Genomic DNA, 20,744 nt, shown 5'->3' with positions numbered 1-20,744 from the left:
GCTGTTTGCCAAACCAGGACACCTTCAATCAAACCTGATAAACCTGTGGAGACAGAAAGAAACTCTGGTTTAACAAGACAAACATTACAATTAGAGGTTTACACTGGCCATTGACAGCTAGCATCGCACCGGCTCTGGCTTTCCAGAAGTCCTGAACTTATCATGAAGCTACGGGGTTTACACATCCTCTGACCATGAACTAACGCAGGTGATTCATGGCGCGTCATTAAAATAGCTTTGAATTTAAGTAGAGGTCGTTTCCTCTATTCCCCACATTTTTAGGACAATGTATCCTGGACCAGGCTAAGCCCGTAGAGACCAAACTGATATGATACAACCCTCCGTCAAACTCCGGGTAAGTTTGCAAAACTGAACATAACCTCAAAATGTCCATGTAATGCGCGAGCACAGCGAATAATAGCGCAACTGTAATTTAGCGGATAACAACTCGTATTCCCAGTAACACGTTAGCTCCCCCAGTTAGCATTTATACAAAGTATAAAACAGTTATTATCCTAAATGATTTTAAATCAGTGGTTTTAAAACATGTTCAAATGTAGTTGTGTGCATATTAGGTATATGTAAGGAAAGTATGACTTCTCCCGTGAAGACATATTTAACATGATCACACCTGTTTTACTATATTGTCATTAAATATCTGGTCATACAGGAGGAGTTATGGTAAAAATAAAATTGAATGTACTGCTTATATGCTAAACAGTGTTGCTGTAATCTTGTAATTTACGTTATTGTAACACGTTACTAAGTAATCAGTCCTTTCCCAACACTCATGAATATTAAATGTTCTAGAGAAATATGATTTTTGTGGTATTCTTCGGAACATGACATGCACATCCATTTACCTGAAAAAAGGATGCTGGGTAAAGATACCACAACAGAAAACAGATCAACAAAAAGCCACAGTTTGAGGAACTTACATTGCATCAGTGATGTTTTGAGCACATACTGTGGTTCTGTCACAAACTTCTGACTTCTGAGAAGTCTTAAGATCTAGAGAAGAGTAAGTTCATTGAACTGACTCAGTACTTGCTGCTAAAACTTATTTAACCTACAGCTATTTGATGTTCAGCTTTTCTGTTATAACCTGCGACGTATTGCTCCATTGGTTCTCATTGTGTTATGCATTTGATGCTCACATTATGTAAGCGTAACCCTCTTACACTGACTGAAAAATCACATCGTGTTTTTTCCCCGCTTTGATCTCAGGATTATTTATTGGTCAGCATGAGGGCTTCAGCAGATACAAAACTTATTAAAAGCCTCGTTATGCAACATCACTGCGTGTGCAGATCTACTGGGAGCTTAGGATGCTGCCTTCAAGTCACTGAGTGAATTTATAGAAACTCAGCGGTGTCAAGTCAAGGAGGAATGAATAAAAATGACACCTCCCTCAAATATTGTTAACATTTTTCCTCTGAAGCTCTGCTCAAAGGCATCCATTTCTGCACTCAACAGACATGATAGAGATACATAATCAGTGCTGAATATGATGGATCTGTTTTTGCTCCAGCTGCCAGTCAGCATCCTGATAGAAAATTAATTTGTGAGTGAATTTATGCTTTGTTTTCCTTTCTCTGATGTGCTGCACTGTGTAGATTAGATCTGTTTGCTCCAGCTTCCTGTATTTCCTGTGTGTGTCAGGCTGATGTACTGAAGTGCATGTGTGTGTTTGTGTATTAATATTGCATGCAGTGTATACAAGTGTGATTCATTGCTCTCTGTGCAAAGCTTTCATATCACAGAAGGCTGTGTGCATGTGTGTGCACAAATGTGTATTTATGTGTGTATGCATATGTGTGTTTAGACGGGGGGGGCATTGTTAATGCTCCTCATTGGCTGAAATATTTTCTCTGGCAACTAGAAAACGTGATACTGCCTGCAGAGGCACTGCAGTGTGTGCTGCGGCGAGAGAGAGTGGATGAGAGAGAAACAGAGGGAGTGTGTGTGAGTGAGTGAGAGAGAGAGAGAGAGGGAGGGAGGAGGGGAGAGGGCAGGCAAAATAAACCACATGCATAAGGAGGGAGCCAGAAGCACAGAGACAGAGAGGGAGAGTGCGTGCGTGGGTGTGTGCATGTATGTGTGAAAATACTGCGCATGTGTGACTGCGAGGTGCACAGGCTGAAGCAGACAGAGGAGGAGAAAGAGGAGTAATGAACGGCAGCTTAGAGGAGAGGTAACAGCAGAGGAGAGGGAAAGAAGGAGAAGAGAGGTTCACCTGAAGACCAGAGGAAAGAGACGGACAGAAAGAAAGAAAGAAAGAAAGAAAGGAAGGAAGGGTTAGAAGGGAAAGGAAGGGGACGCGCATGCAGAAAAACACAGCACAGATACTCAGGTCACTGCACAAAATAAGCTGAATAATTTGAGAGGCTTAGGGAGAGAGAGAAATAGAGGGATGGAGAAAGAGATACCAGAGGGAGACGCTCAGCCTCAGCTCGCCAGGGAAAAAGCAAGGGTGGGAGAGTGAAGGACAAAAGGTACCAGAGGAGGAGAGGAGAAGAGGAACGAGGGATGCAGAGCTCGATGAAAGCAGCCTGAGACATGACGCATCCACCTTGCAACAGCTTCCTCCATCTTACATCCCCTCCATCTTTCCCCCCCTTCGCTGCTTCTTGTCGTTCATCCTGTTAGAGGCGAATGGACGAGAGAGAGCATCTTCTCTCCGGTGAGATGTCCCCCTGAACAAAACAAAGAGACTGGTTTGTCTTCACAGAGGAGCATCAACAGTGTTGACAGCAGAAAGGGGAACAGGAGTAAGGAGGCGAAAAAGGATTGGAACAAGACAAGTGCGTAAGCAGACAGGTGAGGGTGAGAGAAGGCTATGCATCTGTTTCATAATGAAGATACTGACATTTTTCTGTGTGTTATCTTTATACTCTGTATCTGTGTGATCTGTATGTTCCAGATGTGTGAGATTGAGCTTGTCTTTGTGGGTTTCATACCAGTGTCCTCTTCTTTTTAGCTCTCTTTGTACAAGAATAATAGTCAGGGGTGGTCTTTGCCTTTTGCTTTGTTAAGTTGAGCTTGGATTTACATGGTTGTTGCATCATGGCCGTCCATTTTGCAGACACACACACACATGGGTGCATGAATGGAAACATATACGTCTGCACACCTGCACACCTATTAACCAGCACAGGCCACAAAAACACAGTTAGAATGTATGAATAGACCATGATGATGTTTGAGTTTGGGCATAGATGGTATCTTGTGGGTGTCATGTCTCCAGACTTCTGCATAGACAAGACAGTGGGGGCAGGAAGAGGGAGGGTGGGGGTTATAGGGACAGGGCAAGAACGGCCTGTTCTGTAGTTGTCAGCAGCACTAAGGCATCTCTATATTGGCCATGCATTGGCGCTGCAGTGAGAGTGCTGGGTACACCATGCTGCGATTGCATAACTGCTGCTCCTGAACGCACCCCTCCCACTTGTGAAGCAGCGAGCCAAAGCTCCGCTCCATGTCACACTGTCCAAGTCATTTTGGCCACCTCACCTCTGCCTCCCTGACGAGTCCCCCCTTGAGCTCACGCGACATCAACAGTGCCGTCCACCTTAAACCCCCCCCTGCTGAGACAGCCCTCCTTAAGAGAAAAAATCAATCACCTTAATCAATCACGCCGCTGTTGTTATTGAAGAGCCAGGCTATTTGCTGAACCTTTCTCTCATAAATCTTCTATGAGGTCTGTGTCAGGCGGTGCAATGCTGGTTATTGCTTTTATTTTTCTGCCTGTGTGCAGCTCTGCCATGTTGCTGTGGGAGCTACATAGACGAGAACAAAGAGCACTTGGGCTGTAATGAATTGCGAGGCAAAATGGCCGATGTCTGCCATGAATGAACGCAGGCAGAACTATTAAAAACACTTGCTGCCCATGCAAAAAATACAAACATTGGACTGCAGTTACACAGTAGCACATGTTGCATGTAATAGCAGCATGATGGATTAACTACATCATCCCTTATAGCTAAACATCATATCTGGATCTGAATTCTGCATTGTATATGTGCATGAAATGCATTCCTTTATATTCAGATGGTATGCATATATACCATATATACCATATACCATTATGGTATATGATGGTATGCTAAACTCCATTCAGAAAAGCATGACATTTAAAAATGAATCTTTTATGTCTGTAACATACAAATTTGAAACACCAAACATAATAACAAACAAGATATTGGGATATATCGGTCATCTGCATTTATACAACCTGCAGTAATCCTGCAGTAAAATGATTTAAATATTTCACTGAATCCCTGTGAGCGTTATGATTCCCAGAGAGGAACTGCAGCCAGTGAACATACAATAAATCTGGGGATTTGTCCTCAGACCATGCTAAGGTCATAACATGTTACATAATCAAAACACAACATAATATCCCACACAGGTCCGAGTAGATGTGTGGAGATGCTTTTTACCAGTCGAGGCATGAATGTGGATACACATCTCAACATAGCTGGCATACCTGACATACTGTTGGTATGTGGTGTAGGGGCACAAAAACCAGGACCCTCTGCTCTGTCCAGGCCAAAAGACTGCTCGCACAGATAGATAGATAGATAGATAGATAGATAGATAGATAGATAGATATTGAGCGACAGACAGATTTTCATTGAGAGAAAAGAGAGAGAGACGGGCAGGCAGGCCGGGAGACAGTGATGTGCAGGGTCTGTATGACTCATTCAGAACATTGTGCCCTTCTCCTGCTCTCCGATCTGCACAGGTGGAATCTATCCAGCACAATCATAAGGACCTGGTGTGTGTGTGTGTGTTTGTGAAAGAGATGAAGGAACACGGTGGGAGTGTGAGAAGATAGGAATGTTCTAGGCATGTGGTGCTTTGTGTGTTTTTCTCTCTCTTTTCAGGTCAGGTGTGTGTTAGTGTCAGTTTAGACCTAGACTGATAGGGTTCACATTTAAAAATATTCCTTTTAGTGGCTCCTATCTGCTTGTTATCTGTTTGTTTGTGTGTCCAGTGGAATGTAAAGGGTGTTGCCGTCTACGTGATGGGGAGATGAGGGTGAGAATGTTCTAGGATGTGTGTGTGTGTATGTGTGTGTTTAATGGTATGAGGAATTTGCTGCTGAGACAGACTCCTCTGACATCTCTGTGGTCAGCTCTCCTCTTTCTCCTCTTGCTTGCGATGACGAGGTCAAATGCCTGCCATGATTTCATTAGTGTGATAATTCCTCTGCAGGGAGAGGATCCAGAGATATGTACACACACACACATTCAATGTCAAGACTGTGGGAGAGCTGCAGCAGTTTACACTGTGTTAATATGGTGGCAGGGTCGGAGATTAGCTCCTTACATAACTGGAGAGGGCTCTGTCGACTAGGAGGAGGCTGCGCCAAAGCAGGCCCATCAGCAGGCAGCCTGCATCAGTTATCAGCCCTTTTCATAGCACTGTCACCAAATTAAAGGGTAATTTTAGCTGCTTCATCTCCCCCAGGCTCAAAGGCTCCTCATGCCGTCTGGTTGCTTTATCAACTCGACCTTTGCCACCATCAGACAGAAGTACTTTCACAGGCTGTTTATAACCACAAAATGCATCTGGACATATAATATCTGGGAGGAGAGATTAGCCCACCTGACACTTTTATTTTTTTGGTATCGCTGCATAGCCAACATTAGCATTAACAGCTGTTTACTCACCAATTCAGAAGATACATTGTGGGTTCAGCATCTAACTTTGTTCCTTTACTCATCAAGAGCTGTCTAAAGCAGTAGAAAGCAATGACAGTGTTCCTTCCAGTTATATCACTTTTTGTCGTCTACTGAATTTAGCATGCTAACCAGCTAGCCCTGGTCAGATTGGCCCGTCCCGTCACTTTCCGATAGTAGCTCACTGTAGCATCCAGACTGCACTGAAGAAGTAGCACTACTCAGAGGGCGTATCTAACCTCTTATATTGTCAACGCAATGATGACTGAAGCTCCTGGCAAACAACCATCAATGGCAAGACACCACATTTGGCAGCAGAGAAAATGTACAAATAACCCCTTAGATCCTCTGTTTGTACTCTGCTCTTTCAAAATTACCTCAAACATATCTTTGGCATGAACGATTTTTTGTTATTAATTGGCCCGCACACTGATACCAGTATATCTGCAATAAGATAATATCAGTATCATCCCAACAAATATATCAGGCTAGCTCTAGGCTGTCATTTGGTATAGTTTGAATTCAATTCAAAATTCACATACTCTTCACTGATGTGAAATAGTTAAAAAAAAAAAAAGAAGAAGAAGAAGAAGAAGAAGCCAGAACACTGAAATGCTGTGTTGTAATGTAAGCATTTTCCCCCTGAAATATTTTAACGTTTGAAGTGATCATATATCAATCATGATAGTGGTTTCTCAAAAATGTCTTGCATAAATATCCTCCGAAACCACTAAGAATAGCACCCAAAATATATCGCTATCAAGGTATTTTTGTTATGAAAGTGACAAGATATTTTATTTTTGTTGTTAACTCCATGCCTAAACAAATATGTATGAATTCATACTGTGTGTGAAGGAGGGTGAGAAAGACACAGAGGCTATTTTGGGCCAAATGTTGCAGCACTGCAGTGCTGGAGAGACACATTTGGTGAAATTGTGAGTGATTCTAGCTAACAGCTCTGTGTGTTTAAGTGCAAAGTGTGCAAATATGTCAACAGATTCAAGGAGAAAGAATAAAGGGGGAGAAACAAATGTCTGCCTGCGCACCCAGTATGGCTCACTGCATCACGTGAATGTAATGGCCTAAACCACTTCCGTCTGTTAGGTACATCTCTCTCATTCGGTGTGAATCTTCAGCAGAGGGTTGGGGGCAGGAAACCACTGAGAGGTGCATAGATAAACAAACCATAAATAGAAACCAGGACCAGCGCTGTGCTCCCTCTCCTCTCTTTCTCTTCTCTCTCTCTCTCTCTTCCCCGCCATGTAGGTCACCTCCTCTGCTCAGTATTTTTTTTTCCCTCTAATGAATCATCACTGTCAACAGCCGCACAGAGAATGAGAGATGTGTCATCCTCCCTCCTCTGTTGTTTGGCAGCTATTGTTTTGGTCATGCTAAAAAAAAATGAATCCGTACACTTGCTCTTTTTCAAAAACCCACACACAGTATGACACAAACGCTCAGTGCAGATTGTAACCCGTTCCCACTCATGTTAGAGTCTAACTGACGCAACTCACAAGATGACTGAGTGTTGACAGGAAGCAGGAACCATGACAAGAGCAGGACTGCAACATGTGTCACAATCACCTGTTCTGAAAAGACAGTGTTACAGGCTTCAGTTCCTAATTGTTTGTCAGTTAGACTTACCCCTTAACACAGTTTTTTACTTAAATCTTGGCTATTTTTATTCACAACCTGTGCTTGTGCGTAGAACAGCACATAAAACAGCACTAATAATTTTCACCACACTGAACGAGACAAATCTGTTTGATTTTAACTGAGAGGATGCTAGTATCTACAGAATGATATAAACTCATTCTTTATAAAGAAAGATCATAAAAATATTGTATATTCACTTAGTGGCCATTTTGTTAGGTATACCATCTAATCCACAGCATCTTTGCAATGTTCATGAAGTTAAGTTTTTGGTGACATTGTTGGAAATGTCCTATTTCAATTATAGGTTTATTAGTTAAGTCATAGGTGGTGTTGTGGATTGGATTATACTGAGAGGCGTCTCTCAAACTATGACCTCAGTGGAAAAACATATAACTGGACTGTGCCTTCAACTGAAAGTTGTAGGCATCAGTAGTAAGCAAACTTAATGGCAAAGCTATATTGGATTGCCTTAGATAATACAGATGTACCTTATAAGAACAACTACTGACATAGTTACTTCACTGAACAAGGGACAGAAAATTGACAGCGATTTTAATAGCCAAAATAAAGATGTACTCTTTGTGCTATGCCCAAGAGCAAGAAGCAACGTGATTACTATCTCAAGAATACACCTGCAAAGAAATACACCTGGGCCAAAGCCAAGATGCAAAAGGAAATGGGACAAAATATTTTTCATCTGAATTAGCCATCATGGCGTCCTCTATCATCAGACAAACAAAAAGAAACTGATCCTCATACAGATATAGTTGGGTGAATAAAAAAAAATCTAAAATCATACACAGAAATGTAACATTTCAAAGGGGTATGTTAACTTCAAATATTTCTTGTTATATAAAACTAATGTCTCACACAGCCAGTCTCTCTTGTAAAGCACAATGAAAACGGCATACACCTACTGTGCATACCTTTCTAAAAATAAAAATCCAGCTCCAGTAGCTGACCCAGCCCTCCACATTTGTGTATCATTCATTCCATGTTAGATGTTGCTAAACTTCACTAAAACACAAAACAATGTGTTTATCAGAACAGAAATTCGTGTTTTTATGTTTAAATCCTTTTCTTCTGTCTCCACAGGTAGATTGACCAAAGGAATCAAGTTACGAGCCTGACTCACTGAAAAAGGGAGAAAAGCACAGAGGCATCCTTCAGACTGTTATCACTTCTGCTGCTCATTTGGGAGGACTGTTTAAAAAAAAAAAACTTCACTCCCACCTTTGAGGAATTCAGGAGCCTTGGAGCTTGAAGGAGTCATTCCAACAGCTTTCTGGAGCATTATAGGATACCTCCCAAAAAAAAAGACCTCTTCCTCCCTCCTTCTTATCAACAAGCCACTGAGAGGTCACACAGGGTCACCTGACAAAACTGGACCGAGACAAGAGAGAAAGACATTTTTCTTTCTTTCTTTCTCACGCATTTGAGTCGACACAACTGCAGCCAAAAACAGGAAGTTAAGCGGGCGTTTAAGCGAGACACGCGTAAAGGCTAGTATGAGAAAGCAAGAGTTTCCCTTGGCAGGCCACAGGACATAGTTTAAGACAATACCTCTTGGACCTTTCTGAACTGCCTGTACTTAACTCCCCTACCCCCTAGCACCACTCTGTGAATGCAGAAATCCACTAACCTGTACTGTATGTATATATGTGAGCATCTGTGTGCATATGAGATTATTTATTGATGTTCACTGAATGAGAACATATCTCTGTGCTAAAGTACTAACTGTCCTTGTGAGTGAATATACATTTCTGTAAACCGCCATCAGAGACAGCACAGGAATATCAGCATAAGTGATTTAAAACAACAGAAAAACTACCTTTAAGTAGTCAACACTGGTCAAATACTGTAAGCTGGACTGTTAAATCATCTGTACATATCAGCTGTGACAGAATAAGAGCTTCAGATTGCGGTGCTCTGGCTGAGCTCCTCTATCTGTCTTCCCCTTACAAAGACTCAGGCTGACAGTAGCGCACACCAGGGGAGATCTCTGAGGGAAACATGGAGGCAACCATCCGTCCCCATGTCCCCTCGAATGGCTGACTTTGGAGAAGGAGCCCAATCTTTTTCCCCTTGCACAGAACCAGGCAGGGGCATCCAGCGCTGATAAGAGCCACAGCCCCTCTCTCTTCCACCTCCCAAAACGTGCGAATGTCCTGCCTCAGGCGTCAGCCCGTCACCATCCCCATGGACACCGTCAAGATCATCCAGTCAGAGAAGTTCCCCAGAGAGTGCCCCGTGCCCGTCACCCAGCCACGCTATGCCCCACCCCCCAGAGTGGCGTGGGACGGTGGAGGAGAAGGTGAAATAATCGTCAACCAGGCCTGCAGCGACCTGACCCTGGACATCACAGGGTCTCCCCGGCCGATGTTGTCCCCCCCGGCCCCCGTGACGCGCAGGGAGCAGAGCTTCCTGGCGCAGCGCAAAACCAGTGCCAACGAAATCTGCTACCACCAGTTCCACTACAAGATGGAAGACGTCATAGTAAACCAGTACGTGCTGCGCTCCTCCTCCACCTCCTCCTCCACTTCGTCCTCCTCCTCCTCGGGACCCGTCATGCCCTGCGAGCCCCTGGACTGCCCCACCTGCGGTCACACCTACAACTTTGCCGGCAAGCGCCCACGCATCCTCTCCTGCCTGCATTCGGTGTGTGAGGAGTGCCTGCAGATCCTCTACGAGTCCTGTCCCAAGTACAAGTTCATCTCCTGCCCCACATGTCGGCGCGAGACAGTGCTATTCACTGACTATGGCCTGGCTGCTCTGGCCATCAACACCAGCATCCTGAGCCGCTTGCCCTCTGACCCCAATGGGCCCTGTTCAGTGGGGTGGGGACGCCGACCGCAGCTGCTACCAGACTGTGCGCCAATACTGCCAGTCAGCCTGCACCTGCCAGATCGCCAACCCCTTGTCCTCCTGTGGCATCATGTAGACAAGGGGGGACACTGCAGGCATGACTCGAAGTTGTCCCCCACCACCACCACTCTTTTCGTCTATAAGCTCTCTCCTTTCTGCCAGCCCCCCTCACCCCAACACACACACACTCATACAGTAAATAAATCCCTCCACAGATGTTATCTCTATATATTTAATAGCACAGATGAGTGCTGTGTGGGACTAATGGATGCTGGTGGTTCGATAAATAGTAAATAAATGTATTTTATGTATGAACTGGAATCCTATTCACCCTCTCTCGTTTGGTTGGACGTGTTTGTCATTGACATCTCTTTACATGGGAATGCCAGGGGAGGTCTATCCCCCCAACCTAGGTGAATAAAGATTAAATAATGCTAAAAATGTGTGGCCTGCACTGTTATCTGTCAGCTACAGATTGATTATGGTTGCAGAATACTGCTTTATTTGTTTATTTATTATTAGTATGAAACAGTTTTTTTTTTTAACCTTAAATGTTTATTTAGATTTTATAGGGATAGTTAAAGGTGCTATTTGTAAGCTTTGCTATTGCTGCGTAGCCAATGTTAGCATTAACAGTTGTTAACTTACCAGTCTAGAAGAAACTAGAAACTTTATTCCTTTACTCACCATGAGCTGTCTTCTGTGATGGAAAACAGCAATGTTTTCCTTCTACCTCTATCATTTCTTCTTATTAAGTTAGCATGCTAACTAGCTAGCCCCTGCCTGGCAAGCCCATCTCACCACTTTCTGATAATGACTCATTGTAGCATCCAGACTGCCCTAAAGAAGTAGTGCTGCTCAGAGGGCGTATCTAACCCATATTACAAACACAACAATGACTGAGGCTCACCACCACTTACTTCTAGCAAGAAATCACATTCAGTTCAAGAAAAAACGTACAAATGGCCCCTTTAATTATTTAAATGATAAATTACAGTTTATCAGTACGTTCATTAGTTGCAACAGTTCAGACAAATCACTCGTCAGGGATAAAATATAATCTTCACATTTAGCAGGAGAGCCAACACATGCAGGATATTCAAATGTTTGTGATGTGCAGTCATATCTTTCCTTCATATGTAAACACATTGTTACAGAAGTATGCCAAGACTAAAAAAAAATCCAGAGAGAGAGTTATATCTACATTATTTTATTTGATATTTATACTGTAGTGCAGAGTGCATACTAGCGTGTACACATTCTAGCTTTGACAGGGGAGAAAATAAAAGGTTTTCTTATGAAGCTTTGTACTGCTTTGGATTATGAATTACATGACAGAGAAACAAACCATACATGTACTTTGTTCCACATAACAGTGTAAATGAAAATGACACCATTTATCAGTATAAATAATGAAGGCAAGTGTACATTAGGCAATAAATATACATGGTAGATTGCTACATAACATGGGCTGAATAGGTCAATTTGAAAGCAGTGATAGTCTCTCTGACCATTTAGGAAAAGTTTCTTCCCCTACAGAACTGAAACCAAAATCGCCAAACATCATGACAGACACTGTGGTTCATTTATATAGGCAGAGTCTTCCTTCTCTTCCTGAACAGCTGGCTCAGCCGTCGTCGGGTCGAGTTTTTCTCAGATGACTGCGTCTGTTGGCTGTACAGATAAAAAATTCATCAGTCATAGCTGAAACAAGACTTTGTGGAGAGCTGGGGGGCAGTGTGTAAGCTAAGTTTCACAGAAAAAAAAAGGAAAGGACAAAATGTTCGAGAGGAGCAGATGCACAGACCGAAAATGAGCTCCCACCAACGCCTCTGCATCTACTGTGCTTTAGCTGTGGACCACTGCATCAGTGTGGCTGGCTGCCATGTTGGAGTGGCACACATTTCCTCAGAGCATCATATATCATATGAGATTAATAATGCTACTCCCTTAGAGATTTCACCTTTATAAATGCAATATATCTTACCCCTTTGTATCTCTCAGAGACTCAAGTCCTCTCAAAGATGAAATTTTTAACTTCCAGGTCTTGTAAGATTTACTGCTCTCCTCCTTCTTAGGCTTCTGAAAAGACACATTGAAACATTTGGGAACCAAATTTGACAGAAGACTATGAGAATAGGTAAAATAAAAATGACATATTTCCTATAAGACTCAGTACTTAGTGTCTATATTCTTTAGTAGTTTGATCGTGTTTATGCCCTAGATACAAATTATGTTTGCAGAAAGCATTATACCTCTTTTTCATGCTCTTCCTCTATCTTCTCCAGCAGGTCATCTGTACTCAGATGCTGCCCTCTGCAGTCTGAACTCATCTTTCCTGTACCAAACACACACACAATAATATGAACACATAGAAGTATTCTTCTCTTCTTTTAAGACTGGTGGTTCATTTCCAAGAACATCTTCATTTTACAAAGCATATCACAAAAAAAGGTAATGTGAAACTACAAAGGAACAGGTGGCAGATGACTCACTCAAATGCAGTGCTGCAATAGTTGTGTCTGAAGCCGACCTCTGCCGAAAATGTCCATAAGGTTTATTTTTCTGCTGCTTGGGTTCACTGATATTGTATTCTGAATTGTCTGTATTTTCAAGCCTCTCAAGACAAGAAGAGAGATTCTCCTCAGCAGCTTTAGAGTCACTCTGACAAGTGTCGGCAGCCTGAAAGAGAGTCAAGTGATGAGAAGGACAACGTCGTCACAGTTTAATTCATAAGAACCCTCAGGCGGCAAGAAGGCATCTTGTCATCGCCAGCTTGACAAGTGCATGTCATGTTTATAAACCCAGCGCAGTGTGAAAACTGTGACAGCCTCTTAATTGCCTTACAAAGATGCGATACATGATTATCTTCACCTGTTTCACCTGCGTGTCTGGATGTTCCCGCAGGGCATCCATCTCCGCCTGTAACGCTCGGTTGTGCATCTTTTGTTTGGCAATATCTTCCAACATTTGACACACCTCCTGCAGGTAGCTCAGCCCAGGACTCAGTTCTTTCTGCTCCTCCTCACCAAGTCCCTACGCAGATCATTAAGCAACAGAAGTGTTACTTGAGAAATTGTTTGAGAAATTCTGCAATATGTACTACAGTATAAAAGGTACAACCTATAGTGTGTATGTATAGATCTCCTGTAGGAATTTTAATAATGTATCAATTAGTGTTGTGTGTGAAGGATTACCATGAAAGTCATTCATGGTTCTCTGAGGATGGACTGCTAATGACTATAATGATACATGAGGCATTTGTGGTTTTGAGTGAAATGTCACACATTTAAAATAACTTCAGTGTTTCTGTAATCTCTCATACAATTCCATCACCATGTCAGCTTTTCAGTCTATCCAACTCCTGCAAAACTAATGGCATTCCCATTAGCCTCAGTTGTACTTTGTGCTCTGTGCCAATTAGCAAATGTTGGAATGCCAACTTGCTAGACTAAGATGGTGAACCTTAAACCTGCAATACATCAACATGCTAACAGTGTCATTGTGAGCATGTTAGCATTGCAATGTTAGCATTAAGCTCAAAGTGCTGCTGTATCTAAAACAAACTAACAGAGCTGCTAACATGGCTTGCATGCTAGCATGCAACTAATGATTAATTTTCATTGTCAGTCAATCTATTATTTATTTTTTTTAACTTATTGTTCTGTCTACAAAATATTGAAAATAGTGAGAAAACATCACATCAAGAGTCCAAGGTGCTGTCTTCATGTTGTCTGTTTTGATTGACCAACAGTGTAAAACACTGAGATATTATATGGGCATTGGGCATAATTTTAGGCTGGCTTACAGTAGAGAATGATTACATAATGTTACTTTTTGAATTTATTGTGTTATTCTTTCGCATGAACTTTGAAAAGAACAATGAAACTCTCAACCTGTTCAGTCAGACTATCCAGACATTGACTGACTGGTTGTTTCTCATTTTCTATTAATGCTTGTATATATTGACCTGAATAATAGAAGTGTCATTAACTATAATTTCATAAATATATAATGGATAATTATCTCTGCTTGTTTTCTTAGTAATGCATTCCTCAGGGCCTTTTAACCCTGGCCTTCATACAAGGAAATAAAAAGTATGCACACACACCCAAGGACTAAAGAAACACTGAGGACTCAATTACATGAAAATGGTACAATTAATCCAGTTGTTTCAACGCCTATGTGTGCTGTCAGCATGAGGTGATTTTCACCCTCCGATGACATATGTGAGGAGGAATGTCATCAGTGTTCTTACACTTGCTGGTCAAAAAGATTCCAAACCCAGACATTTTTTTCCAGCATCTGGTTAACAACACATCTGTCATATTTGTCAAAGAAACCCACAGACTGCTCAACTTCCCCCACGTCTCCATCCATTCCTCACGTGCCTATGGGCGGAAAGTCACCTGGGCAGACTGGTTTATGATCCCTCGCACCACAGACAGACTCATGGCAGGTTACAAGCATGAAAGAGATCTTGCATGAGTAATGACATGTCTGTCCTACTTAAAACTGGAAGGCAACTTGGTGAATGGGTGTTGCAACCCTTTAACTACAGTAGAAGTAGAGGCCTTGTTACACTTGTGGGACTTTCTTTCAGGTTTCCCATTAACTTGTACAAGCAAATGCTGTGCAAGACCAAACATGTTAGGGTGATACTGGAAGAAACCGAAAGAGCATAGAAGAGCAACTTTTTTTGTCTTTTCTGTAACAGGAATAAGACACAATATATAATGTTTGGATCACTAAATCTAAATTCTTAGAGATTTTACTACAATTTGGTTTGACAGTATCTCACCTCTGATCTCTGCTTGTCGTAACTCAGAGATATTGGCCGTCTGCACATGTCTGACATCTGCCTGAGAGGCACTGGGTTGGCTGTTCTCCTTGGACCAAAACTGCCTGACCTTTGACCTCTCACTAATTCTGATGTGTGCCGTTTGGGCAGAGGAGATGCTCGGGGCCGTCGCCTGAGCACCTCCTCCACTGTGAGGGGCCCTGGGTTGTCCTTTTGAAGTTTAGAGTCAGTCCTCTGAAGCGCCTGCTCCACTTTTAGGCGCAAGGCAGGGGAGCCCTCTTGAGCTCTGCTGGAACAGAGGTGCGGGGACGAAGAGGAGGAAGAGGAAAGCACAGGAGAGGACAGGACAGGAGACTGTGATGTCGAGGCTGGAGTGAGTCCATCATCTTCTCTTTCTGGTGTAAATGCATCTATATCTGCTGAGGCAAAGCAGGATGTAGCAGCAAAAGAAGTATCAGAGCTGGCTGTCTCCACTCCAGAGTCCACCGATTCTGAGCGCAGGTTTGTCCCCATGTCAGATGAAGGTGTAGTAGAGCCTTCATCATTATTTCCAAGCGACTCTGAGTCAGAGTACAAGCTTCCGTCATTCATCCAAGCCTCCATAAGGTTCCCAAAGCTCCTGTAGAGATTCATCTCCAACGGTTTCTGTCCCTCACACCTGAGTTACTGAACTGCAACAGTAACAACCCACACAGTCATTAGCTGAGGTGAGTCGGTGAGGTAGCATTCAAAACATCTCCTGTGACCCGCCTCTATTCCATCACCACGCCTCTCCCTCTCATGTGTCCATGTCGCAGCGCGAAGCTGCGTGTTCATACCTGCTCCTTCCTGTCACTAAATGCTGGGAAAAGAGTGACTCATCTGCAGCTCCATTTGACATCTTTGATTTGTCCTCACACCTGTAAGAAATCCAAGAACAAGAGCAAGCCATGACACGAACACTCTGTGTATATACAGACAGTACTCAGAAGGAAATAACACATAACAAAGTTCAGTTATATGGTGTTTTTCAGACACAGAGGTGCTGTAAAGGAAGTAAAAACAAAAAGAATGATGATAAATGAAACAAGTGAACTGACATTTAAATGTTACCCACTTGCTGACATGGAGACAAAACTCACTTCTGTGACTTCTGTGAGCTGCAACAGCAAACACAGTTTCGTCATTTCAGCAAACTGAGATTTATCTGAGACTGCAGGAATGTGTGTGTGTGTGTGTGTGTGTGTGTGTGTGGAATGGACACTCCTGTCTGATGATATGATCTACATTCCCCCAGGTGAGCACTGACTGCACAGGTCATCTGATCCAACACACTGGCTCATTCACAGTCCTGTAAAAACAAAAGTCAGTGCACAGTCTGCACACACTTAAATGTGTTGTCGTCCTAATGAATGTTAACAGTCATTTATCTATTCCTCTATTTTATGGTATATATTTCTTTACTTATAAGTAATGACTGGAAAAATACCGTCGCTTTTCATACACTCATACACACATTTGTCAGCCATACTAGTACAACACAAGTATTCACTACTTCTACCAGTGATACAGGACTAATCAACAACCGTTTTAATCCTGTTTCCTGTTTTATGCTCAACGTAACTATGATCACAATAAAGTGTGCACATTATGACTTGCTGTGTGGGGTTGTTTTTTAACTGATGAATAAATACATTGAACACGTGAATATATTGTTGTATTATATATAGCATATTGTATCAGAGCTGTACCACTCAGCAAATAAAGTTACAATCTACAGTTAAAATAGATAAATAAAACACGGTTGTTGTTATTTTTAGACTTGATATATTCAAAATCTTCTACTGCCAAGCCAAACATGTATTTCTGGCAGTATGGAGAGGGCATTCAAACTGTATTTATACGACTAGATAAAATGTACAGAAAATATAATAAATAAGAACGTCGCTAGTGGTCGTTGTTTAGCATCTATCTATCTATCTATCTATCTATCTATCTATCTATCTATCTGTTTGGTGTGTAATTAATCATCCTCTTCATTTTCTTCGTTTATAAATTTAGAACTTTTAATTTGAAAACACGATGCATTTCAATATAGATCTACTGAGCTGTTAAGGAACTTTCTCAGCGGTGGCTGAAGTGAAGTGTTGCTCTGTCGGTTTGTTTGTCGCACAACAAGCTGAGAACAGCAAAGATCTTTGGATAACTGAGTCTTTCGAGGAAGAAATGTTCTGAGAGACTGCAAATCAACAAAAGTGTGAGTCCGAGGTGAGTGTGAGGACAATAATAACATGTCGCTGCACCGTAAATGAATTCTACTACCACACACTGTAAAGCACAATTACTGTACAGACAATATTTGCTATTGTCCTCATAGAAAAAAGTTTGGGTGGACACGTCAGTTTAATGACAGTGTGCTGCTCCATTGGTGTGTTTGTGTTTGACTCTGTGGCAACCGGCAAACACCGCGGGAAGGAGACCTGCTTCAGCCTGCAGCAGGTTCAATATGGAGAAATACGCCCCTAAATTCAGCAAAGTTCTACTGACACCTGATCCACATTATATACCGGGGTAAGTACATATATACAGAGAGGAGATCTGGTTACAAATACTGTAAAAATATTGTTATAATATAATATAATATTTCAGATGTAGCTACTAATTGCACTGGGTTTAATATCATCTGGGTTCATTATTACTGTTATAATTCATAGGAGGAGATGCAATATAAATATGACATATAATGTAATTCAGTGTCACAGCCCTCAGATTATAATAATGACATTGTATTATTAATTCAAAGTTGTGTCAGAGTGGTGTTACATGTACATAGTCATGTTAAAGGCCTTATTTGCTGTTAACTTTTTTCTGCATTATATAGTAAGGTGTTCCTGTATCTTGTCTACAAAATTAAACATTCACTGCAGCTATAATGTTCTACAATATATTACAAGAGTTAGCCTACTGTTGAAGAACACAATGTGAAATCTTTTAAAATGATGTATGCTTATATCATTTCTCATTGTTTCAAATTTAAAAGCTGCAACCAAGATACAACAGATCCTTGTTTTTTCCAGGTATGCAGGGTATTGTCCACAGCTCAAGTTCAACGTGGGGAAGTCCTACGGCCAGCTGACGGCCGAGCTGCTGACCAGTGCTGATGTGAAACACTCCAGTCGCCTGGTCCTCCACACAGGTCACGTCCCCTTCACTGACACAGTTGACACAGCTGCTCTGACACTGAGAGGCGTCCATGACGGTAACTTGAAGAAGATGATACCAGGATACACAGGTAGGATTCATGCACTGACACAGGGGGTCAGCAAAGTAACCGAACACCTCATGGAAAATTATTTCATATTGGGGAGTAACTCAGCAGAGTTCGGTAACATTGATTTCAGAAGCTGCTAATTACTTAGTTATGATGTGAAACAACTCAATGCCAGTTCCAGTGTGTGTCAATTAAAAATTATATCTGGCAACATACCTTTAAAAATGTGAGTTTCCACAGCAACATGAGATCTAATAATCTCTGTCCAACTCCTAAATTATTAAGAAACCAGGTGAGAAGAACGGTGTTGAAAATCAAGATCTGCCATACCACTTCAAATGGAGGTGAATAGTTGAGTTTCATCAGTACATCAACAGCTAAAAAACAAAGTCTCAGTTACTCTGGATAACAGACAGACTTTACTGTGACCTTCCTTCATAGGAAATACTTTGTAAGAAATAGTTCCTTTGAAAATTGTTCACATTGTGTAATGTGGGCTATCCAGAGTAACAGGAACTGTCTTTCTGGAAAGATATCTTGTTGTTATTCCTTTTTTTTCCTTTTTTTTTAAGTGGTACAGAGAAAGACCTGTTCACCTGTTGTACTGGGATGGGGGACATACATCTCAGAGTCTATATATGAAAACCAGAGCAAACAAAAATTAAACTATCTTCATGGCTAGACACCACTAGAATTTCAGATTAAACAACCCTTTAATGTTGCTTATTGCTGTTTTAGGCTTCATTCCAAGAAGTCAGAACTACTTTTCCTGCAGCTACTCTGAAACATGTCGCAAAGCGCTCACTGAGTTTCACCTGGAAGGGCGTGCAAAGACCCAACGGCACTTATCAGCCCTGCCAGCTGTTGTCAACAACACCAATCAACAGTTTGAAGTAACCTCTCTTTCTCTCATTCTGTCTTTCACATCTCACACATGCCATGGCTGTATCTCCATCTCTCTTTCTCTCTCGCTCTGTTGCCCACATACGTACATGTTGACATGGCACCTCAGAGTAGGTTGAGTCTTGTTTAATTATCCATGGTGAAGCTCCATTGTCAGTTCACTGTAATGTAATCCAACTCAAAGACTGAAAGACAGAACTGGACAGCTCTCTACTACAACTAACAAACCCAGATTCACAAATTACGTCTCTGAGATTCACATTGCTGGACCTTTTTTAGATGACTTGAAGGAAATTTTAGCAGCATAACCCAGTTTCATATGGTACAATTTTCCATTTATCTCCACTAAGTTGCTAATGTTACTCTTAGGTTTACATGAAACCTCTTATACAATTTCTGTTAAGGTTTGTAAACAGGTTTGTCATATGATCATTTTTGCAGAGATTATAGAGATCATATGATCTCTGAGTCATGCATGTTTTAATGATTCTCTGTCATCTCCTGGCCCAGAGACCAAGACCCCCCCAGACAGCTATCTCCAACAAAGTAATCTCCTACAAGCCCTTGAAATCCTTCATGCCCACCGGAACACCATATCTCATGGAGGATGATGACCCACACAAGTACTTTATCTCAGGTACAAGACAGGGGAGTTTTACAGTTGGTACTTGTAGCATGAGATATGCAGTAGGATTACTGCATGGTACAGCTGTAAGACACTGTAGACCAACACTGACAGATTAGGACAGTTTAAATGGCATGGCAAACTTGTTCAGGGTGTTTATTTATACTTCCATATGGAGTACCATTAGCGTTCATTTGGAGTCATGTTTCTGGCCACCAGACAATTGTAAGGAGAAAAATATCCATGTCTTAAGTTGCAACATGTTTGACTTTTCTCAGAAAATATCCAGTGAAAGCATCTCTGATTCAGTTGTTCAGGTGGTAAAACCATAACAATGAGCTAAAGTGGCTAAAACACTGTAGAGCTGTGAGTTAGGCAACATTCTCTGGATGTACGACGTAGAGCAATCCCTTTCACATTACTTATATGGTCTTTTTCAGGATTTACAGGTCATGTGCCAAAATCACGTTTCCTAATCGGTAAAGGTTACCCCATCACCACCAACCAGGCCCTGATCCAGTTTGGAAAGCAGCAGCGGAATGACCACACATCCCAAGACTTCCCAAGGAGGAGGGATAGTACAACACCTCCCATGCCCACTATCTATCCATCAAAGAGGGGTATGGTGCCATCATTCACAGGACACATCCCAGGTCTGTGTCGGAGCTAACACACATTTCATACCATAAGGCCTTGTGATCAGAAAAACTGATAAAAGTTACTTATCTGAAATTGATCACTCTGTCAGGGGAAAACATCAAGCATGTCTAACTCTACACCATCCCACAGGATACCAGTTCATGTATGGACATACCTTTGGTCAACTTTCCCAGAATGCACTGGAAAAGAGCAGCATAACCCGGATCCTTCGAGAAAAGTCATAGAGCCATCATAAACCCCAATAAAATGGTTATCACTGGCACGACGAGTCAAATCTAATAACTTAAAATAAAACTATTT

The 20,744-nt window shown here is 41.9% G+C and overlaps 3 protein-coding genes across 4 annotated transcripts; 2 read left to right on the top strand and 1 right to left on the bottom strand.

Moving 5' to 3' along the window:
- The first annotated feature begins 207 nt into the window (after positions 1-207).
- On the top strand, positions 208-10,417 carry rnf208 (ring finger protein 208). The gene is given in 4 exon segments (XM_018670509.2): positions 208-355; positions 1,617-2,820; positions 8,436-10,160; positions 10,162-10,417. Coding segments are annotated over 2 exon segments (777 nt in total). The 5' UTR covers positions 208-355; positions 1,617-2,820; positions 8,436-9,503; the 3' UTR covers positions 10,282-10,417.
- A 982-nt stretch (positions 10,418-11,399) lies between these two features.
- si:dkey-106l3.7 (uncharacterized) lies at positions 11,400-15,905 on the bottom strand. Of its 2 annotated transcripts, none has more exons than XM_018670508.2 (6): positions 15,007-15,905; positions 13,089-13,241; positions 12,701-12,887; positions 12,461-12,543; positions 12,193-12,287; positions 11,400-11,879 (listed from the first exon to the last, which is right to left on the bottom strand). In XM_018670508.2, exons 1-6 carry the CDS (start codon positions 15,637-15,639, stop codon positions 11,792-11,794), a joined length of 1,239 nt encoding a protein of 412 aa, XP_018526024.1. In that variant the 5' UTR covers positions 15,640-15,905; the 3' UTR covers positions 11,400-11,791. The 2 variants fall into 2 exon arrangements, with proteins under 2 accessions (XP_018526024.1, XP_018526023.1); XM_018670507.2 differs by having other exon boundaries at positions 13,080-13,241; positions 15,007-15,904.
- A 1,488-nt stretch (positions 15,906-17,393) lies between these two features.
- On the top strand, positions 17,394-20,713 carry fam166b (family with sequence similarity 166 member B). Its single transcript, XM_018670535.2, has 6 exons — positions 17,394-17,556; positions 18,063-18,277; positions 18,995-19,149; positions 19,670-19,796; positions 20,225-20,437; positions 20,574-20,713. Exons 1-6 carry the CDS (start codon positions 17,492-17,494, stop codon positions 20,666-20,668), a joined length of 870 nt encoding a protein of 289 aa, XP_018526051.1. The 5' UTR covers positions 17,394-17,491; the 3' UTR covers positions 20,669-20,713.
- Positions 20,714-20,744: the final 31 nt, after the last annotated feature.

Source organism: Lates calcarifer, linkage group LG9, assembly GCF_001640805.2.
Source record: "Lates calcarifer isolate ASB-BC8 linkage group LG9, TLL_Latcal_v3, whole genome shotgun sequence".
NCBI lineage: Eukaryota > Metazoa > Chordata > Actinopteri > Centropomidae > Lates > Lates calcarifer.
Note: the sequence above shows the minus strand (reverse complement) of the source record. Positions and strands in the feature narration are given on the sequence as shown.

Excerpts from the sequence above, each read along its gene's own strand:
- fam166b (XM_018670535.2), top strand. The coding sequence starts at position 17,492 with ATGGAGAAATACGCCCCTAAATTCAGCAAAGTTCTACTGACACCTGAT. Across the intron at positions 18,278-18,994 it reads GATGATACCAGGATACACAG|GCTTCATTCCAAGAAGTCAG; the intron begins GTAGGATTCATG and ends TTGCTGTTTTAG. Across the intron at positions 19,150-19,669 it reads ACACCAATCAACAGTTTGAA|AGACCAAGACCCCCCCAGAC; the intron begins GTAACCTCTCTT and ends CTCCTGGCCCAG.
- si:dkey-106l3.7 (XM_018670507.2), bottom strand. The coding sequence starts at position 15,639 with ATGAATCTCTACAGGAGCTTTGGGAACCTTATGGAGGCTTGGATGAAT. Across the intron at positions 12,544-12,700 it reads TATTGCAGCACTGCATTTGA|GAAAGATGAGTTCAGACTGC; the intron begins GTGAGTCATCTG and ends TGTTTGGTACAG. Across the intron at positions 11,880-12,192 it reads TCTCTGAGAGATACAAAGGG|CCAACAGACGCAGTCATCTG; the intron begins GTAAGATATATT and ends TTATCTGTACAG.